The sequence below is a fragment of the Battus philenor genome, unplaced genomic scaffold (assembly GCF_028537555.1).
Source record: "Battus philenor isolate CCGP_79_NKW_IND1 unplaced genomic scaffold, ilBatPhil1.0.hap1 SCAF_10, whole genome shotgun sequence".
In the NCBI taxonomy this organism is placed as follows: domain Eukaryota; kingdom Metazoa; phylum Arthropoda; class Insecta; order Lepidoptera; family Papilionidae; genus Battus; species Battus philenor.
Window position 1 is genome coordinate 10,937,467 of NW_027181662.1, and position 22,234 is coordinate 10,959,700.

Here is a 22,234-nt window from a genome sequence, read left to right on the forward strand (position 1 = left end):
TTACTGTAACTTAATCACGACCTACAAGCCACAATTCTCCGACATAGTTTTTTTGTCTATGTTCACGGTGGATCTAGGCTGAGCACCTCCAGTCGTTAGTCAACACAAACCCTATGAAATTATAAACACCAAAAAGCAAACGCAAAAAATTATCCTTCAGATTGCAGCTTACAAAAAACAAAACCAGCATTTGGGACATTTACCAAGTTACGATGTGCCAGCGTGGTGGAATGGCACGTGCCGTCTCTGTTTAAGGAGGATTGAGTTATATTGTGCCGATTGTAGGATATGCTTATGATATGAAAAAGTAATGTTCGTAATATTTTAAACAGTCATTACTTTTTTATTTTAAAATCTTTACTTATTACTTCACGCTACTAGAAACCGGTCTTATTGGAAATCAATGGAGCAGGTCTGTTTTCAGATGTGGCCGTTCTACGGCTAAATACATGATAAAGAATTCAAAACTAATCTTTCTGTAACAATCTATATATCGCACAACTGAGACACGCTTCATTAACACCTGCTAGAATATTTTATTAAATTACTAATCTTTCATTTTTGTCACGATTTAAAAATGTACTTGTGTTTTTAACTATAACATTTTTTAAACCGTAGTGTATGTGTGTGTTACTGTAGTGTGAAACAAACATTAATTATTAAAAAAAAAACTCATGGAGCGTCCGCTTAAGCGAGCGCTTAGAATTTCGGCGGCCTCCCAATCCTTTCACTTTATTTATTTGTATGGTGAATCGATAATCTATAGATAATTTTCAATATAACATTATTCTCTAACTGGACCTGATTTAATATTTAAGCAATGTATGTAAATGTAAAGCAAATTGAATAAAGAGTTTTCTGGCTGTTAATATATAACTTGCAACTAAATGGAATAAGGCCTTTACTGCCTTCTGAATATTTATACCGTTGTGGTTAAGGAATTTAAAATAAACAATAAGTTTTAAAGAACTGGTAATAGTATTAATACTTTGTTTTGTCAATTGGTCAACTCTTTAATTCGCCGACAAATGACAACAATGGGCCAGGTAGCGCAAAGAAAATAAAATATTTTTCCGAGTAATTTTGCACAATTGTTTTGATAGTCTTAAGCAGATTATTTTATTATTCATAGACGTATTAAAGTTGTTTAATGTTGAAGTTACACATAAAAGCGCTGCAATAAAAACTATTTTCGTATTTCAGCTTTTGTTTACGCAGTTGTTAATTTTTTGGCTTGACATGTTGCTACCTTATTGTGGAAACTAGCAGCTTTTGTAAGATTTAGGATTATTTTAGCTTAAGGTAAACATTGTTCTTATTGGTTAACGAAGATTATAAGCAAGTTGCTCTTCTGCGCTGCCTTTTGTAGATGTAATTTCATTTAATAAATTCTTAGTCCTTATAAACATACATTTGGATTTATGACCGTGTCAAAAAATCCTCGCCAAGCTTCATACCTAAATAATCTATACTTTGAACGTACGCATATTTTTAATGAACGCTTCCATAACTGTCTAGCGTGTAGAAATTCGTATAATTCATTCTTGATTGAGCTCTATTCGGCATAACGAATATTCTATTCGATACTCCTCCTACAACACACGACAAGCGTCTGTTTCAGAACACCGTCTAACTATGTAGCACATATCCTTACTGGCAAACATTACTTGCACACAACCAATACCACATTTTATTATGAAAGACGCTCTTTCTAGTATATTTACTGATATAGTTTTAAATTAATATTAGTAAGTTTTGACTAATATCTCTTATTTTAATTCAGTAGTGGTAGAAACCATTGTCGTAGACACTACGCGCGACCACGGTTAAAATTACATTAGCTAGCTGCTCGACATCTAAAGATTGCGCAGTAATCGGGAACCATGGCGTCCTCTCAAATGCCCTTGGCGCTGCAGTATTTGGGTTTTTTCATAATTATACGAAAAGCGTCATTATACTGTACTTAAAGTACATTGTACAATGTCTTCGTATAATTTGTCCAGAGTTGGCATTCGTAGAAGCTTTGTCAGAAGGCTCTAAACAAAATCAGCTTAACAACTGCATTACAACGTGCGAAGCGCCTAGTGAGCATGTTGCACCTGACTGCCGGGGCCCTACGCTCTTTCTCGATATCTGCAGCGTTTTTTATGTTCTCTGTTAGCATATTTCCGAGTTACTTGAAACTGCTTACAACCCGAAATATGCCTGCTTTCAAGTTTAATATTCAAATTTATCTTAGGTTTCAAAAATATCTGTGAAATTAATTTTCTTTTCAGTAAAGAATAGTAGTAGAAAGTAATTTCTACATATAATGAACTTAAACTACACCCTTAAGCGAGTTATGATAAACATAATAAATAAATAAAGAATATATTCTTTCTGAATTTTTCGTGCTTAGCTACTACTGGAAACAATCTGAGCCCTTATATAAGAAAGCATCGTAATTTCCTCACCAGTAGAAGACTGTACCCATCGGATCTGGAAAGGAAAACTACAAGTAACTAACTTCTTAACATATTTAAATTAAATATACAAAATTATACTTTTCATTTTTCTATTATTATATGAATATTTTAACGAATTCTTAGTGTTTCATTTGTCATGTTTGTTCATGTACTTGTGTTTTTACCATATTATTTTTTAAATCCTAGTTTTTATGTATATTATTATAGTGTAATATAAACATTTTTAAGTTTAAATGATCTATTATTTTAGTTCGCTACAAAAGTATAGATACCTATATATATACAGTATAGATATAGGTACAACACCTTGATAACAATCAACCGTCAATATTGTTGACCTGCCTTACGCCTCTGATTAAGTGAGTGAGCAGTGGACGCTTAGTCTAAAACCGTAGCAAAACAAGAGGTTTCTGTGGGAAGCCACTGCTACCCGTAAACTCAAGGCGGTTAAGCAAAAAATATATTTTTTTATATTTAATGGATTCAGGCGTTACATTGCGGAAGTCCATCCTAAATAAGAAAGGACCAATATCTAGCCACCTCCGCACATGCAGTGGTTGTCGTGCATGAAAGTGCACCGCCCGCCAGCCCGCTCGTAAATGCGCATGCGACAGACAATGCAAACTACACAACCGCCACCGTAAATTCACCCAACACGTGTTTCACCCCTCCACGGGGCATCTTCAGGAGTTGTTACACAGATTAGTGCTAAACACCGAGTGTTTATATTATATATATATTTTTTTATCGCAGCGCCTTGATGTCTGGCTTCAACAGTTAATAATTTTTATGTACTTTAGAGTTTTCTGACAATTAATATATAACTTGCAAATAAATTGAATTTAGACTATTATTTTTGATTTTTATTTTATTTTATTTACTCTTTATGCACACAAAAATTGTAAAATGGCAGACGAAACGCCTTAGGCGTTCTCTACTATTCTACTATAGGGCAGAGGAGAAATAATCGAGGCTTAAACTATAATAAAATAGAACATACCTACTAATGATACAATAACAATACTTACATATACCACGTATAAATATTTATGCACAATACATAAATAATATAAACATATGCTTCGTGTAGATAAATATAAGTAATAATAACTACCGTTGTGTAGATTTTGGTAATTTCTAACGCTTCTTGCCATCCTAACTTCCAAAGGCAGCTTACTCCATAGAAAAATAGATTTCACAAAAAAGAAGAGTGAAGAAAGTCAGTACGGTGAGGAGGACAATGAAGGAGACGATTATTTGAAGAACGCAGGACGCGTATATGTTAAACACTTAAGTACTAGAAATGAGTTTTTAAATAAGAAGGCGCAGTAGGAGTAAAAAGAACAGAAAATAAAGTAGTTAGTACTCTCATCTCTCGTCGTTGTCTAATCTGTAACCTTTTGAGTTGTTCTCGATTAGAAGACACATGACCAAACTTGCGAAGATTAAAAACGAATCGAATGCAATTATTGAGAAGGCGGTCAAGTTTATTGAGTAGATCTGCATTCAGGTCATATTAGCAAACATCACCATAGTCGATTATAGGTAAGATCGAGGTTCGCACAAGCATCGCTTTCACGTTGGACGGGAAGAAGTTCTTTAAACGATAAAGGTTATGTAGAATTCCCGTAACCTTCGGACTGAATTTCGCCACGTGTGCTTGCCAAGTAAAGGAACTGTCAATATGCAAGCCAAGGTTTTTCACGTCAGGGTATGTTCAAACCGTTCAAACCTTTACTGCCTTCTGAACATTTATACCGTTGTGGTTAAGGTGTTTAAAAGAAAGAAAAGTTTCCCAGAACTGGTTACAGTTTTAATACTCGGTTTTATCAATTGGTCAACTCTTTAATTTGCCGACAATTGACAACAATGGGCCAGGTAGCGCAAAAGAAAGTAAAATATTTTTCCGAGTAATTTTGCACTATTGTTTTTGTAATCATAAGCTGATTATTTATATTGGCAAATACATAAAAATTTTACATTGTAAAAAGGTAGACATAAAGGTGCTGCAATAAAAACATATTTTTGTTTTCGCTATTGTTAATTTTTTGGCTTGACATATTGCTACCTTATTGTGGAACCTGTCAACTTGTGTATGATTTAGGGTTATTTTAGCTTAAGTTAAAAATTGTTCTGATTGGTTAATGAATATTTTAAAGTAAGTGCCTCTCTCCGCTGCCTTTTCTAGATGTTATTTTATAAAATCCATTATCAGTAATTTTTATCTTGTCAAAAAAAATATACGTCAAATTTTATACCTAAAAGATCTATTCGTTGAACATACGCAAATTATTTAATTAACGCTTCCTCAACCATCTTGAGGGCAGAATTTCGTAAATTCCGGTCTTGATCAAGTTCTATTCGAGATAACGAATACTCGTACTAAATTTCAAGTCTCTTGTTCTTATAGTTTCAGACATATCATTAAGAGCAAGAACATAGCGAAAATCTGTTAGACATATATATACAAAGAAAAACGTTTTGTACGAGTATATTTATGTAAGATCACAACAGCTTACAATTCAAAATCCGCTGAAAAAGTGTAACGGTCCTTTCATATTCACGATAGAGTCCTCGGGCTTAGTAACTGTAAAGAGATCTAGGCCAAAAACCTTAAGTCGCTTGGCACCTCGAACCGAAAAAAAAAATATTAATATATTAATAGCTTGCAAATGTCAATATAAACACACTGTAAGGGAAGTTGCTTTTGCCAAGTCACTCTCCAAGTCGAGATGAACATGCGTGGCGTAATAGGCACGTGCCATCTCATAAAGCGGGATTACGGAAGTTCTTAAACAAATAAATATTTAAATAACAACTAAATTATATTAGGACTTTCACTTCCATCTGAATATTTATTCCGTATACATTTTTTGTTCATCTGCAATCGTAAATTTTTTTTTTTTTAAAAGTAAAATCCGTTTGTTACAAATGAACCTACATCAAAATTAATTACAGATTAATTAATCTAGAATTCAGTTTGTGACCAAAACAACAATTATAGAAAAATTAAGACCAAAAGGAGGTTCCTCCCGGGGCTCGTACTGGATTCATGTCAAGATAACGTTAAATAAACACATTTTTTATTCAATATTTTATTAAAATGTTACAAATAACGCTCATAGTCAAATGGTACATTATATATTAATCATTAACAAATTATTACAAAACGAAATACTCATTAAAAATACACTTAAATCATAACTTATTTAAGAATCATGTTTTGAAGATCAAACAATCGTTTCAAGGACTCATCGGGCTTCCTAGGTTCCGTTTTCATAAACAAACAACTTTGTATTCTTCATCCTGATTATTTACTGGAGGAATATAATGTTAAATATTAATGTTACTGGTAATTTCGTCATTCAAGTTCTCCCAATTAATATCCGGTATAACCTCCTCGATGGCCGTCATTAATTCTGTAATGGCCTTTTCATCCAGAGTTACGTATCCATCTTTATCAGGTGTACGCATTATGGATTCGACATGTTCCAAGTCGAATTTCCGCTCAACAACATTTTCGGAAGAACCTGTACAAACTGTCGGCACCGATTCTTTGTAACCACATAATCGTCGCTGGTTTTCAAACCACCTACTTATTTCTTGTTCCCTTATATTCAATTTTTCTGTCAATTCTAGCCTTTCTTGTATGCTAATGTAAGGCTTTTCGTGGAATATCTTTTCTAACGTAAAAACTTGTTCAGCGTTGAGCACAGTTCTGTTTTTGCGATTCTTAACACTCTCTTGTAATTTCGGACCTAAAATAATAAAAAAAGCTTTAACTTACATTTAAAAAAATGTTTTTTTCGAAAGTATGAAATTTGTATAATAACCAAAAATAAAAATCCTGTTACTGCAACAAACAATATCAAAAAGTAATAAATAACTCCCCAAAAATGTATTAACTTGTTCTATTAGGTTAAGTTAAAAATGTTTCAAGTTTACTTACGTGAGTATTGCGCCCGCTGTCTTTTAACATTAAGAATATCCAAGCCCGTAAAACGTTCCTTATCTCTGCCTGTTTGATTCAACTGAAATTTAAAAATGTATCAATTTAGTGGTTTTGATATATATTCTTATTAATAAATACAGATATCCGTAAATATATTCTTGATGTGACTAGAAAAACAATCAATGCTTGCTTAGAATCGTCAACATGCGTTGTATCAGGGACCATGCCTGTTTTCAATTATATTATACTACTGTTCACAAAGTTTCCAATGCATTCGGTTAAAGTATATTTCTATCTGGTTTTTTTGTGAGCCTAAACCAATCGCTTAGGAGGGTTATAACACACGTTATAGAAACAAAGAGTTCTTTTCTCACCTGATATCTGCTTTCCGAGTTATTACTGACAACAATCGGATGCTTTTGATTTGTGAACTTCGGAATATTCTCAATATTAGAAGACTGTACTAATTGTTCCTACAAATGAAAAAAAATTAAATAAATAGTCGAAACTACTTATTTAAGACAGTTTTGTAATACACAGGTAATAAACGAATTTAAAAGTAAATTTCTCACCTGATACATGTATACTATGCTACTACTGGCAACATTTGGAGGCCTTTGATGTGAGGGCATCTGAAAATTCGCAATATTGGAAGACTGTGCTTGTGTTTGCTGTAAACAAAACAATCAAATTAATAACTTCCTTATACATATGAATTAAAGAAACATGAATGTGTATACAAATATGCCAGATGGAGTCGCTTATGACTATCGTCTTTTTAAAGGAAAATTATTACACTAAACAATTTCAGTTTAGAACCAATACAAAAATACTCGATTGACAATGTAACATTCCAGTATCCAGTATGATTTGTAATCGAATTTTGAAAAGTAAAAAGCAAATGAAAAAATACATTTAACCGAATGGTGTCTCCATCTTCCATCTGTTTTTCTACTGACTCCAAACTACACGTATTAGGAAGTTATAACACAAGTAATAAAAGTTATTAGTAATTTTCTCACCCGATAATTGCAAGTTGTGTTACACTGGTTGGTACAGTTGGTAACATTAAGGGGCCTTTGATATGAAGGCATCGGACAATTCTCAATATTGGAAGACTGTGCCTGTTGTTGCTGTGAAGGAAAAAATAACATAAATAATTTCCTTATGCTACAAATTAAATCGACAAGAAAATATACAAATATGATCGATATGAGCGACCTTCACTATTTTTAAAAGAAAAATATCACACTAAACAATTTTGATTTAGAAACAACACCACAACTTTAGACTTACATTGTAATGTCCCGGAAGCCACATTGAATGTGTATTCAAAAATTTAAAACTGAAAAACCGATTATAATAAAAGTTTATTATCTTCGGTTTATATTTTACTGAGTCTAAATAACACATTTTGGATAGATATATAATAACACAAGCAATAAAAAGTAATTAATTTTCACCTGATGATTGCGTATAGAGTTGTTACCAGCAATAACCGAAGGCCTCTGATATGAGGACATCGGAATATTCTCAATATTGGAAGTCTGAGCCTGTTGTTGCTGTAAAGGAAAAAATCTATTTAGTATCCTCCTTATACATACAAATGAAATCAATATCAATGTATACAAATATGCTCGATATGACCGTATATCACTGTTTTAAAAAAAATATACTATACAAATTTTGTGTAGAACAAATAAAAACACATTTATATTACACTGTAATCTCCCAGTAGCCAGATGGTGTTTTCGAATTTAAAAAACTAAAATACAGATTTAAAACAATTTTAACGGAATATCAAGGTTATTTTTTCTTCTTTTTTTTACTGAGTCTAAACTACACATTTAGGATGGTTATAATAAAGTTAATCATAAAAAATTAAAAGTACTTTTCCCACCTGACAAATGTATACCGAGTTATTATTGGCAACAATCGGAGGCCTTTGATATGAGGGCATCTCAAAATTCTCAATACTAGGAGACTGTATATGTTGTTGCTGTAAAGGAAAAGAATCAAATAAATCACTTCCTTACAGATACAAAGTTAAATTAATATGAAAGTATATAAATATGCTCGATAATATCGACCATCGCAATTTTAAAAATTAATACATTGAACAATTCTGGTTTACAACCAAAATAACAACACTCGGCTTACATTCTCACATCCCGGTAGTCAGTCAGAATGCGTGTTCAAGTTTTGAAAACTAAAACACAGTTGAAAAAATTCTTTTCCATCTTTCTTTTTTACCTACTCTAAAATAGGGTTATAGCACACAAAAAAATAAGAGTAATTTTCTTACCTGATACATGTATCCTGAGATACTATTGGAAACAATCGAATGCCTTTGGTAAGAAGGCATCGGAAATTTCGCGACACAGGGAGACTGTAGTTCTTGATGCTAAAGGAAAAGAAATTAAGCAAATAAATTTCTTATACTTATTTATTTATCTTGCCACATAGAATTTTAAAAAAATTCTCGATAATCCGAGCATCGCTGTTTTAAAAAGTAAAACAGAATATTATCACACTGAATAATTTTGGTTTAGAACCAACACTCTGAGACACGACTTACATTATTATACCCAAGTGGCCAGGTTGATTGCGTATTCGAACTTTGAAAAGGTGTATAATTTCTTGTATAACTGTAGTGTGTCGATTCCATTTCGGAAATACTGTTGACACAACGGGTAGTTTGCTTACAAACGTTGACGCGAGTTGTATCCAAGAACATGTCGGTTTTTAATTATAATATACTACCTTGGACAAAGTTTACGAAGCATTTAGTTAAAAGTGTTTCTTCACCTGCTCATTTACCGAGTCAAAACTAACACATTAAAGACATTTAAAGCACAAGTGATAAAAAAAAACTAAAATTAATTTTCTAACCTGATATGTGCATGCCGAGGTATTACTGGCAACAATTGGAAACCTTTGATAGGGTGGCATCGGAAATTTCTCAATATTGGAAGACTGTAGTGCTTGTTGCTATAAAGGAAAAACTAAAATAAATAATTTCCTTATATATTTAAATTAAAAGTAAATAGGAAAGTGTATAAAAACGCAGAATGACCGTGCATCGCTATTTTAAATAGCAAAAAGGAAGGCACGCCAGTTTGATTGCGTATTCGAATTTTGAAAGTAAATAATTTAAAAGTATATAATTTTTGTAGATTTATACTATGCTGAGTCGCCATTTCGGAAACACTTTACCGACACAACGAGCAGTTTCTTAAATTTATATATATATATATTTATATCAATTTAACAAGCTCTAAATATATGTGAAAAAAATGTTTAATTATGATATTCTACTTTTGACAAAGTCCATCGTTTTTATTTTACCGAGTGTATACTACACATTTAGGAGGACATTTGTATTTACTACACAGGTAATTAAAACATTGCAAATAATTCCCCACCTGAAATCTGCATGCCAAGTTACTGGCAGCAATCGGAGCCATTTGATTAGAAGGCGTCGGAATTCCCTCACTATTCGAAAACTGTACTTGTTTTTGCTGAAAAGGAAAATAATACTTCTATTATTTAAATAATTAAACATGAAATTAAACAAATACCATCGCACTTTTAAGAAGTAAAATCGGAATTTGTTACACTCGACGGTTTTGATTTTAGAACCAATATTAAAAAACTTACCATTAAATATCTCTCTCGCCAGTTTGCTTGCATATTTATGTTATGAAAAGTAGGATAATTTCTAGAATCACTATACTTTGCTGACTCTATTCCACAGACGCTCTGTTCACGCAACGGGAACATCTCACTGTAATGCACTGGACGGTATTGGTCCTGATCTTTACCCGTACAACCATTTTATACCTGGACAATTATTAAAACTCATTAGCGAAAACATCCCCTCCACGATCAACTTTTATGACAGTCCCTACCTAACTACCAAAAAGGATTGCATATAGGTATAATCTCCATTTTCTTAGAATAATCTGTCACAAGCTTCAGTTTTCCTATTTGGAATGCTTGGGTAATAAATAATGTTTCTTTGTATTGGTTTTCTCTTCATTTATTGTTTCTTTTCTTGGTCAGCTCTTTGATTTGCCGACAATTGACCACAATCGTGAAGTTGGTATGTGATTCAAGAAACATAGAAAAAAGACCAACTTTAATAAATCGTTTAATAAAACCTTGATCCTGGTGAATTTATTTTTTCAAACTACTTCACAAGAGACGGCCATGTCATTACAGCGAATATCGATATGTCCATAAACTAAATAAAGAATCCGAATGACATTTAGAATACTTTATTCACTTGTCCGTTACATTATTTAAAAATGTTTTGTCTCCAAATCGGCACAACTTTAGTACAAACAACCAGGCAAATGCAAGAGCTACATACATATGATGAAATGTTGTACGAGTTACAAGTTGACGACCTTATAGAGTTTGAAGAAAATCTCAAGCAGCTTATAAAACTATTTCAATTAGTCGAAATACTTATTTAGGAGCCTTATAGTATACTGACAATAAAGATACTTACCTGATACTTGTTGTATGCCGAGTTACAATTTCACATTTAATACTTTCACTATTTTTAAAAATAATAATAATAATAGTATTCGTGGAATTGTCTATACCCTTCATAATTTTGTTCCTTTAATTGCTCAACTCTTTAATTTGCCGACAATTGACAACAATGGGTCAGGTAGCGCAAAAAAGGAAAAACATTTTTCCGAGTAATTCTGCACAATTGTTTTGGTGTTCACAAGCTGTCTATTTTTAAATTCTTAAATCTAAGAAAGTTGTTTACTATATAAATAATAAAATATTTAACTTTATTTTCGCTACCTGACCCATTGTTGTCAATTGTTAGCAAATTAAAGGTTTGAACAATTTAAGAAGCAAAGTATTAAAACATTTGCTATTCTAAGAAACTTTTTATTCCTTAGGAAAAATACTTAACCACAACGGTATGTATATTCAGAAGGCAGTAAAGACTCTAATTCAATTTAGTTGCAAGTAAAATATTAACTGCCGAAGAACTCTAAAATAACGGCATTTTATTATCTCAATCCTTATGAATTCTTTTACATACATAGCTTAAATATTAAGTTTCGTCCCAAAATGATTATTTAATTAAAAATGATCTGTAAACTATCGATTCAGCATGCTAGTGTCACTGAATAGGATGGCCACCGAGCTCTTAAATATATTATAATATATATTACAAAGCGGATGATCCATAAACCGACAAGGCTCAGAAGTACTCTCGCTTTTCGATGATCAGCATTCCTCATATAAGGGCGCCTGGAACATCTGCCAGTGACAAGCATTCAGAAAACCATCTAAGTTTATCCTCTTCTTTTTAAAGGTCCTACCTTCACTGTCTTCTGAAAATTTATACCGTTGTGGTTAAGTTTTCGCGAAGAAACAATAGGTTTCCTAGAATTCGCCACACTTTTACTACTTTGTTTCTTTAATTGTTCAAACCCTTTAATTTGCCGTCAATTGACAACAATGGGCCAGGTAGCACAAAGAAAATAAAACATTTTTTCGAGTAATTTTGCACAATTGTTTTGGTGGTCTTAAGCAGATTATTTTATGGTTCATAGACGGATTAAAGTTGTTTACTGTTGAAGTTGTACATAAAAGCGCTGCAATAAAAACTTATTTTCGGCTTTTGTTTACGCAGTTGTTAATTTTTTGGCTTGACATGTTGCTACCTTATTGTGGAAACTGTCAGCTTGTGTAAGATTTAGGGTTATTTTAGCTTAAGGTAAACATTGTTCTTATTGGTTAACGAATATTATAAGCAAGGAGCCCCTCTGCGCTGCCTAGTTGTAATTTCATAAAATCCATTCTTAGACCTTATATACAAATACTTTTATTTATTATCATGTCAAAAAAACTCTCGCCAAGCCTTATACCTAAATAACCTGTACTTTGAACGTATGCACATTTTTAATGAACGCTCCCATAACTGTCTTGCGTGCGGAAATTCGTATAATTCATTCTTGATTGAGCTCTATTCGGCATAACAATTATTCCTACTAAATTTCAAGTTTCTAAATCTTATAGTTCCAAATGTACCCTTAAGAGTCAGAACATAACGAAAATCTTATACATACATGTACAATGAATAAACTTCTCGTATATTGATCTAGCAGCAGAGTCATACGACTGAAATGATAATTTTTTTATCATCATGTATATCTTTATTTACGCATTATGTGCAAATATCACATGTCAACATGTTTCAATACAATTACCCTAGTTAATTTTTAATTTGTCATGTTTTAGTATAGCGTTTTAATTTTTTCTTTCGTTTTAGATATACGTAATTGAGTACGTGATATTGTATAGGAAAATAAACTATTATTTATTTACCTTATCTAATATTTAAGATCGTTTTGGGAGTATCAAAAACTTACAACAATAAACAATTAACATGTTAGACCTGTTTAAAATGCTGACAAAGTGCCATTTGCATATTCAGCTAGTTCTTGGTTTCAAGGCGCAGTAAGCGCTTAACTTTAAACGTAGCCAAGCTCAAGATTTCATACCAATCATTCAACAATTGCCTGTTTCAGGAGACCGTCTAAGTATGTACCACCACGGAACATATCCCTACTGGCAAACAGTACTTGCACACAAGGTATATATTGCGTTATGAAAGACACTATTTTTTAAATCTAAAAAATTTAAAATCTAAAATTACTGATATCGTTTTACATTAATATTAAAATAACATTTATTTTAAATATCTGTGCTGTGTATATTCAAATGTGTATAAACAAAGTGAAGTTATAAACAATCGCGTAATCTGTGCCAAAATAACTTAAAGATAATTTAATAAAATATTAATATTGTTTATGGACCCAACTTAACGTATAAGCTATTCAACTTACAACTAAGTTGCATTAGAACTAATACTTCCGTCTGAACCATTGATCCGAATACATTTTCATTTATCTACAATCAAAAATTTAATTTTTATAGAAATAACTTTCGTTTTTGTCAAATGAAAATATTATTTATATTTTGTACAAATTTCTGATTAATTTATTTAAAATTTTTTTTGTGACGAATACAACAATTATAGAAAAATTATGACAGACCAAAAGAAGGTTCCTCTCGGGTTTCATACTAGACTCAAGTCAAGATAAAATTAAATAAACTTAGAACATGTTAGAAATTAAAGTCATAGTTAATAAGTACATTATTTATTTATACTTGACAAATTATAACAAATAGAAAAATTAAACAAAAATTTACTTGTTAGAAAAGTCAATAAATTTTACACTTATTTAAATATCATGCTCTGAAAATCAAACAATCGTTTCTGGGCTCTTCAAGCTCCTTAGGTTCCCATTTTAGTTAGAAATTCTATAACTAAACAAGTTTAAGGTTAGTAATTAATAATATTATTGGTAGTTTCGTCATTTAAGCTCTCCCAATTAATATCCGGTATAACCTCCTCGATGGCCGTCATTAATTCTGTAATGGCCTTTTCATCCAGAGTTACGTATCCATCTTTATCAGGTGTACGCATTATGGATTCGACATGTTCCAAGTCGAATTTAGACTCAACATTTTCGGAACAACCTGCACTAACTGTCAGCCCCGTTTCTTTGTAACCAAGTAATTGTCGCTGGTTTTGAAACCATTCTTTTATATCTTGTTCACTTATTTTCAATTTTTCTTTCAATTCGTGCAGTTCTTGTGTACCTATGTAGGACTTTCTGTTGAATATCTTTTCCAAAGTAAATAACTGCTCAGTGTTGAGCACAGTTCTGTTTTGGCGATTTATAATACCCTGTTGTAATTTGGGACCTGAAGCAAACGAATTAGCATTTAGTTACATTTTAATGAAAACTGTTTTCTGAAGTTTGAATGTTCCAAGAATGATAATCTCCAACAAACAATTACAAAAAAACATAAAAATCTCCGTAATACACATAACACATTAAGTTAGATTAGGATTAAAATGCTTAACGTTTACTTACGTGAGTAATGCGCCCGCTGTTTTTTAATATTATCAAGAATTTCCAAGCACGACATATGTTCCATATCTCTACCAGAATTATTCCACTGAAAAAGAAAAATATGTAATATGTATAAAATAACAAAACGAATGGTTTTAATTAAACTTTGGTATTAATAAAAACTGATGTCCGTAAATATTTGCCTCTTTTGTTTAAAAAAAATTCAAAGTGGGCTTAGAAACGTTAAAGTGCGTTGTATTCGAGAACACGGCGGTTTTTAATTATACTGCACTACTTTTAAGAAAGTTTTAGAAGCATTCAGAAAAAAGTATCTTTCCTTCCGTTTATTCCTTAACACAATTATAACACGCGTTATAAAAAAGTATAAGTAATTTTCTCACCTGGAAGTTGTGTTCAGAGTTACTGGCAACAACCGGAGGATTTTGATATGAGGGCATCAGAAAATTCTCCATAGTTGGAGACTGTACCTGCTGCTGCTATAAAGGAAAAAACGTCTAATAAATAGTCTCCTTGTAAATATAAATTAAATCAATATCAAAGTATACAAATATGCTCGTCAAAATCGAGTATTGCCATTTTAAAAAGAAAATTAATTCACTGAATGATCTTGGTTTAAAACCAACACTATTACACTCGACTTATATTGTTATATCCCAGTGGGCAGTTTGATCACCTATTCCAATTTTAAAAAGGTATATAAATTCTAGATCCACTATACTTTGCCGACATCATTTCTGATTTCCATGTCCATTTTTAATTATAATAAACTATTTTTGACAAAATTTCGAAGTATACGGTTAAAACTATATTTACATCTGTTTTTATTTTTCACTGAGTCTAAACCACTCATTTAAGAGCGTTATAATAAAATATTAATTTAATTTTTACGTGTTTAATTAAATAATTAAACACGTAATAAAAAATTAAGAGTAATTTTCTCACCTGATAAATGTATGTGGAGTTGCTACTGGGAAAAATCGGAGGCCTTTGATGTGAGGGCATCGGAAACTTCTCAATACTGGAAGACTGTATGTTTTGTTGCTATTAAGGAAAGAAATCAAAAAAATATATTCCTAATTCATAAAAATTAAATCAATATGAAAGTTCACAAACATGTTGGATAAGATTGATCATCGCCATTTCAAAAAGATAATTATTACACTTAAAAATTTTAGTTCAGAAACAACACCGAAAAACTTGACTTACATTGTAATATCTCGGTGGATAGTTTGATTGCCTATTCGAATTTTGAAAAGGTACATAATTTTTTGTATAACTATTTTGCCGAATCTATTTCGGAAACTCTTTACTGCCACAACTTGGTGCTTGTATGAAAACGATAACGAGCGTTGAATTCAAGATCATGTCTATTATTAATAACATTATACTACTTTTGAGAAAGTTTCTGAAGCATTCGGTTATTAGTGTGTTTTCAACCGGTTTTTTTTACTAAGTCTAACCTACACATTTAGGATGGTTATAAAACACGTGATCAAGATATAAAACTCACTTTCTTACCTGATAGCAGTATGCTGAGTTACTGATGGCAGTAATCGGAGCCCTCTGATAAGAAGGCATAGAAAATACCCTACCATTAGCAGACTGTACCGGTCGGTGCTAAAAAGGAAAAAAAGTAACTTCTTTAAATTAATTCAATAAGAAAGCATACAAACACCATCGCACTTTTAAAAAGAAAAATCGGAAATTGTTACACTCAACGGTTTAAATTTTTGGAACTAATATTAAAAAACTTAACGTACATTTATATATCTCGCTCGCCAGTTTGCTTGCATATCCATGTTTTGAAAAGTAGGATAATTTATAGAACCACGATATTTTGCTGAATCCATTTCGGAGATACTCTGTTGACGCAACGGGAACATCTCACTGTAATGCACTGGACGGTATTGGTTCTGGTCATTACCCGTACAACCGTTTTATACCTGGACAATTATTAAAACTCATTAGCGAAAACATCCCCTCCACGATCACCTTTATGACAGTCCCTACCTAACTACCAAAAAGGATTGCATATAGGTATAATCTCCATTTTCTTAGAATAATCAGTCACGAGCTTCAGTTTTCCTATTTAGAATGGTTGGGTAATAAATAATGTTTCCTAGGACTGGTTTGACTCTTCATTTATTGTTTCTTTGCTTGCTCTTTGATATGCCGACAATTGATAACAATAGAGTAGTTCGTGCAAAGCAAATAAAATATATTCTCCTAACTACTATGCACATTTTTTTGGTTTAGTCCATTTCATTGTTTCTTTAAATTTTTAGTACAAAAAGTAATTTAATTATATTTGTATCTGTTGAAGTTAGATATACATAGACCGAGTCAAAAAAGTCATCGTTTGTCAAGAGCGTATGTGGCACAATATTGAAAACCTTAAAGAAATCGATTGAAGCATCTTGTACTTGGTGAAATTTTTTTTGTCTTCAAACTCTCTCAGAAAATATGGCCTTGAATCCCTTCGATTGGCACATTATGAATGTCACGACAACGAAAATTGTGATATTCAAAAACTAAATTGTAAATCAGAATGACATTAAGAATACTTTTTTGTCACTGCTACCGCCAAATGTATAACGTTACAGAGCTTAAAAAAATCTCAAACAGTTTATAAAAATATTTAATATTGTATTTTAATTTGAGTACTAAAATTATGGAATGACGTTCAAATACAATTAAACTTGCTTTTCTAATAAGCGCGTGCGATTATGTTCTCGAAAAAAGAGTGAAGAAGGGTTGGCCGTAGTATATCGTCGGTTAAAATTTCCAACAGTCCGCCTAGTATTAATTCTCTCGCAACTGCCGTACCGTACCTGCATTGAATGACACCTGACAGTCCAGTAGCAAGAGCAATGCCTCTCCTTCCACACCCGGGCGACATGCACAAACCGGACTGTCAGTCAGCCAGAATCGGTGCAGGTACTAGAAGAAAGGGCTGTCTGTTTATATTGACGTCTCGCTTTACCTTGTAAGAGAGATAGTATTATTTGTAGAAGTTACATCTTTAGTATTTAAAACTGAAAAAGGACGAGTAAAAACATAACAGGCAATGTAAACAATGCCATACTATATACTAAAACTAAATGCGTATAAGTTGCTAAAAACAATTATGCAGCTCCACAACGAGGTAATCCGTAAGTACAGTCAATACTGCAGATTTTCATTAACTTACCTTTGACGCTAAGTTACACTGAGCTTCTTATATTTGTGATTTATCGAACAAGATTAGTTTCACAATATATTATTAGCAATTAAAAGTAAAAAGTGGTAGCCCAGGGGTAGACTGAGACTTGCGATATTAGGTCGCGGGTTTGATTCCCATAATGCAATCTTAAATAGTTCACGCTTTGTGCATTAATTATATAGCATTACCACTACACACATACAAGTTTCCGGAGATTGGAAGGAATTGTCCTATGCATGCTATAATATCTCACTGCGATCGCCAATCCTGCATGCCAAGCGTGGCGATTATGGTATATCCCCCACCGACATATTCGGGGGTAGTCTATTCCTTGCAGTGAGCGTCTTTGGACTGAAACGACTAACGTTGAATTAAAAATACCACCAAAATAGCAGACAGCACAGGTCGATTAGTCTATTTTTTTTTGTCACAGCATTATATCCCTACGGGTTATTTGTGTAGGACAATGCCGCTGACCAATACATTGTATGTTCTACAAAAGAAAGTGGTTCATTCAATCTTTAAAATGCGATCTAAAGACTCTGCATACTCGATATATATATCATAATCTGATCTAAGCACATAAGAATAGTAATAGATTTAATTAAAATAGTCATTTGCATGACGTTAGCTATGGAAATGAACAAAAACTTGCTATACGTTCCTCTAGGGTTCATAAAATAAGTAATTATTTTATGAGCTATGTACGGTATTACTGTACAGTCCCGTGTAAGGTTTGTGAATTATGATGTAATAAATATATGAAGTTCATATAAAAAACTTGAAGTGAGAAGGCTTTTTAGAGACATTATAAAGCTTACTAATAAATTGCTCTAACTTCTGTATAAAGGACGTTGTAAAAGTGACCAAACTGTCCGAGTTTATTGTTATTGTGAGGGTTCAATCTGATAATATTTAATTAAATTAAAAATAGGTAAATATACATTTTAATGGAAATATTTTAGTAATAAAAATTATATTTATTTATAATTTATTAAATAAAAAGAATAATTAAAAACTTATTAAATATATGCTTGAATAGAGTCTATAAAAATAACCTTATTATTATATTTCAATGACAATACTTGATTAAACCAATCTCTGCAATCTAGCTACAGTTATTTCATAATCATGCTTTGAATATCAAACAATCTTCTTAAGGACTCTTCAGGTTCGTAAGCTTCCCTTTTTGGCAAACAAATAACTTCGTCTTCTGCATTGTGATTGCTTACTGGGGAAATGGGATCGTAATTTAAACTATTGTTGTAAGGTTCGTCGTTAGAATTCGTGCACAATTCATTTAAATTAATGTCCGGCATAACCGAGTCGATGGCCGTCATCAATTGATTGATAGCCTTTTCATCTAAAGTAACGTATCCAGATTTATCAGGTTTGCGCATTAGTGATTCGACATGTTCTAAGTCGAATTTACCCTCAATGTCTTCTTCAGAAGAATCTGTGCTAACCGTCGTCCCTTTTTCTTTGTAAATAGATGTTCGTCGCCGATTTTGAAACCACACTTTTATTACTCGTTCACTAATATTTAATCTCTCTTGTAATACTATTCTTTCTTGTCTATTAATATAGGGAGTTCTGTTAAATATTTTTTCCAAAGTTAATATTTGTTCAGTGTTGAACACAGTTCTGCGTTTACGCTTTGTAACACCTTGTTCTAATTGTTGACCTTAAACAAACAATTCAGCTTTAAGTTATGAGAAATATATTCATTTACATATTAAATGTACACAAATGTCAATTCTTTTAAACTTGATTTCCATAGTGTTAATTTACCGTTATTTCTAAATTTCTAAAGTATTACAACCATTGATTGTACTCTAAAAGACGTAGAAATTTTTTTTAAAGAAAATTCTTCAAATTAATAGTTGACATATTTATTTAACTTTGGATAAAAAAAATTACTCACGTCGAAATTGGGCCCGATGCCTTTTAATATCTTTAAGAATATCGAAGCATGATTTATTTTCCATACCTCTGCCAGATTGATTCCACTAAAATATAAACAAAATAATTATCTTTATGGAAGCGTTCTTATTAACAAAATAAAATTTTGCATGATCTAGTTAGATATTTATTTCAGAAACGTTAAATAGAGTTAAAAACAAGGATATTCTGCAATGTAAATCAAAAATGTGCAGGTTTTTAATTATTTTACTTTAAACAAATTTTCGTAGTTTCATTATTTAGTGAAAAGTAATTTTTATTAATACTTTCTTTTTTTATCGAGTTTACGCTATATAATTACAGGCGTCATAATATTATAACAAAAATATATTAGTTTTTTTCTTACCTGATGCTCATATGCTGTGTTATTATTGGCAACAATTGGAGCGCTTGGATAAGAGGACATCCAATATTCCGCACTATTACAATGCTGTACTTGTTGGTGCTAAAATGGACAAAATATCACACCTAAATTAAATAAATATGAATATATACAAATACGCAATATAAGATCGAGCATCACAATGTTAAAAAATAATTATTGCACTTTATGACTTTGATTACTTACACTATAATATCCCGGTTGCCAGTTTGATTGCATATTCGTATTTTGGATAGGAGTGTAATTTCTAGAATCACTATACTTTGCCGATTCCATTTCGGAAACTATTTGCTGATGCAACGGGAAAATCCCACTAAAGTGCACTGGGAGATTGGTTCTAATTATTACGCGTGCAACCCTTTTATGCCTGAACAGTTTTTAAAGCTCATTAGCGAAAACAACCCCTCCACCATCACTCCTTAATGACAATCCTTACCTACCAATAAGGATTGAATCTGACCACTTTCTCTACTAACTATGTCAACAATCGGCAATTTTCCTATATAGGATGATTGACTTATTTAAATAAAAAAAATAATGTCTCCTTGAATTGATTGTACTCTGCACTGTTCCGTGACAAAGCTAATGCTGTTATCCTTAAGGCTTTCACAGCTTCATCAAACATGAGTTCATGGAACTGAAGGATCCGTGAATCTCTTCAGTTTTTGTTTCCTCAATTGTTCAACTCTTGGATTTATTGACATTTGACAACTATAGGACAGGCAGTGTAAAGAAATAAAATGGTAACTTTTCAAATTTTTTTGTGATCTCTTTCTGATTATTTCCATATTCTTAAATAAAAAATGGCAGTAATCTGTTGTACTCGTAGTTAGACATGAAAGCGCTGAAATAAAAATATATTTTCGTATAACAACTTGTATTTACGCAATTGGATTTTTTTTTACTTAACATGTTGGTACGCGATCGTGGAATCTGTTACAATGTATATTTAGTATAAATATAGTTTAAGATAAATATTTTTATTTTTGTTCCATGAATATTAATAACTAAATATCCTCCGACCGCTTCGCATGGCCCACACTTTTGTGGTTGTCATATTATAAAAGCTGTTCCTGACAATTTTTGACAAATGAATAAATAAAAAAAATATTTAGTTATATACGAGATATTCTTTTATTAAGACTTATTGAGAACTATATTTTGAAAACATGCATTTTTTAATAAACGTTTCCTCAACCGGCTAATTGGTGAAGTTTTGTTTTTAGCTAACCTCTAGTCTGCGTAAAGAATGTTCCTACTAATTTTTTTAAGTCTAAACCTTATAGATCCAGATATACATATATATTAATGATGCCATTATGAGTCAGTACATAGATGAAATCTCTTATATTATATACATACATAACTAAAAAACCTTTCCTGTATTGATGTAACATCAACACGGATTTTAATTCACAATCCACCGAAACTGTATAATAATTCATATTGATCTTTAGGCGGTAGTGCTCATGTTTAGTTACTGTAAAAATATCTAGGCTAAAAACCCTCAATGCTTTATCACAATAAACCCAATGAAGCTATAAATCCTAAAGAGCAAATGGCATTTATTTTAAAAATTTCGTAGAAAAGCTCTACGGTTCCCTAGACTTTGACCGCTATATGCTAAAGTTTCATCGGATATGGAGTCTGCCGAGCTCTTAAATCGCTTAAGAGGACACTCCATCGAGAGACTAAACTCTAAGGCCTCCTCGAGGGACCTTTTCTTAAAGACCGTGTAAAAGCTCAGTTATTGTAAAGAGCTTAGCTGATACCTTTTGCGTTTCACCAAAACAAATTAAAGCAGTAAAATCTGTAAATTCCAACAGGTAGCTAACGTCCATAACTAAAGGTAAACCCAAAGGTATTAATTAGCGGAATTGCCTAGCGAATTAGTAAGTTGAAGAGGCATTGGAAAGATCACCTAGCGTGCAGAACAGATGCGCGTTGATGATTTAGGATTCTAAATAAGAAATCCTGGACCAGCAAGCATAGCGTAAGAGTGACATTGTTAAGACCGTAGACGTTAGGTGCAGGCCGCTTCTCACCGATCCTATTGGAAATCTCTATAGGGGAGGCCCATGTCCGAATAATGATGATGATTATGATGGAAGGTATTGATTGAACTCATTTTGAAGTTATTAGTAAAAAAGGATTGCTTGAAAGTTTTAATAGCCAAGAATAAACCATCTGCATAAACCAAATCGCAATTTGTTTTAACGTTAACGGTTCGCATTTCTCCTAATTAATAATTCTTTTGACGGTAGATCTAAAATTTTTTGGAACATCATG

The 22,234-nt window shown here is 32.1% G+C and overlaps 2 protein-coding genes across 2 annotated transcripts; both read right to left on the minus strand.

Annotated features, from left to right (window-relative positions):
- Positions 1-5,626: 5,626 nt before the first annotated feature.
- Positions 5,627-9,913, minus strand: LOC137925304 (uncharacterized). Its single transcript, XM_068768749.1, has 10 exons — positions 9,843-9,913; positions 9,310-9,408; positions 8,723-8,821; positions 8,318-8,416; positions 7,881-7,979; positions 7,440-7,550; positions 6,990-7,088; positions 6,792-6,890; positions 6,415-6,496; positions 5,627-6,223 (listed from the first exon to the last, which is right to left on the minus strand). Exons 1-10 carry the CDS (start codon positions 9,882-9,884, stop codon positions 5,799-5,801), a joined length of 1,254 nt encoding a protein of 417 aa, XP_068624850.1. The 5' UTR covers positions 9,885-9,913; the 3' UTR covers positions 5,627-5,798.
- Positions 9,914-18,719: 8,806 nt separating this feature from the next.
- LOC137927042 (homeobox protein Hox-C6b-like) lies at positions 18,720-20,221 on the minus strand. The gene is made up of 4 exons (XM_068770831.1): positions 20,132-20,221; positions 19,910-20,008; positions 19,526-19,610; positions 18,720-19,285 (listed from the first exon to the last, which is right to left on the minus strand). The coding sequence occupies exons 1-4, from the start codon at positions 20,219-20,221 to the stop codon at positions 18,720-18,722; spliced, it is 840 nt and encodes a 279-aa protein (XP_068626932.1).
- Between the last annotated feature and the right edge of the window lie 2,013 nt (positions 20,222-22,234).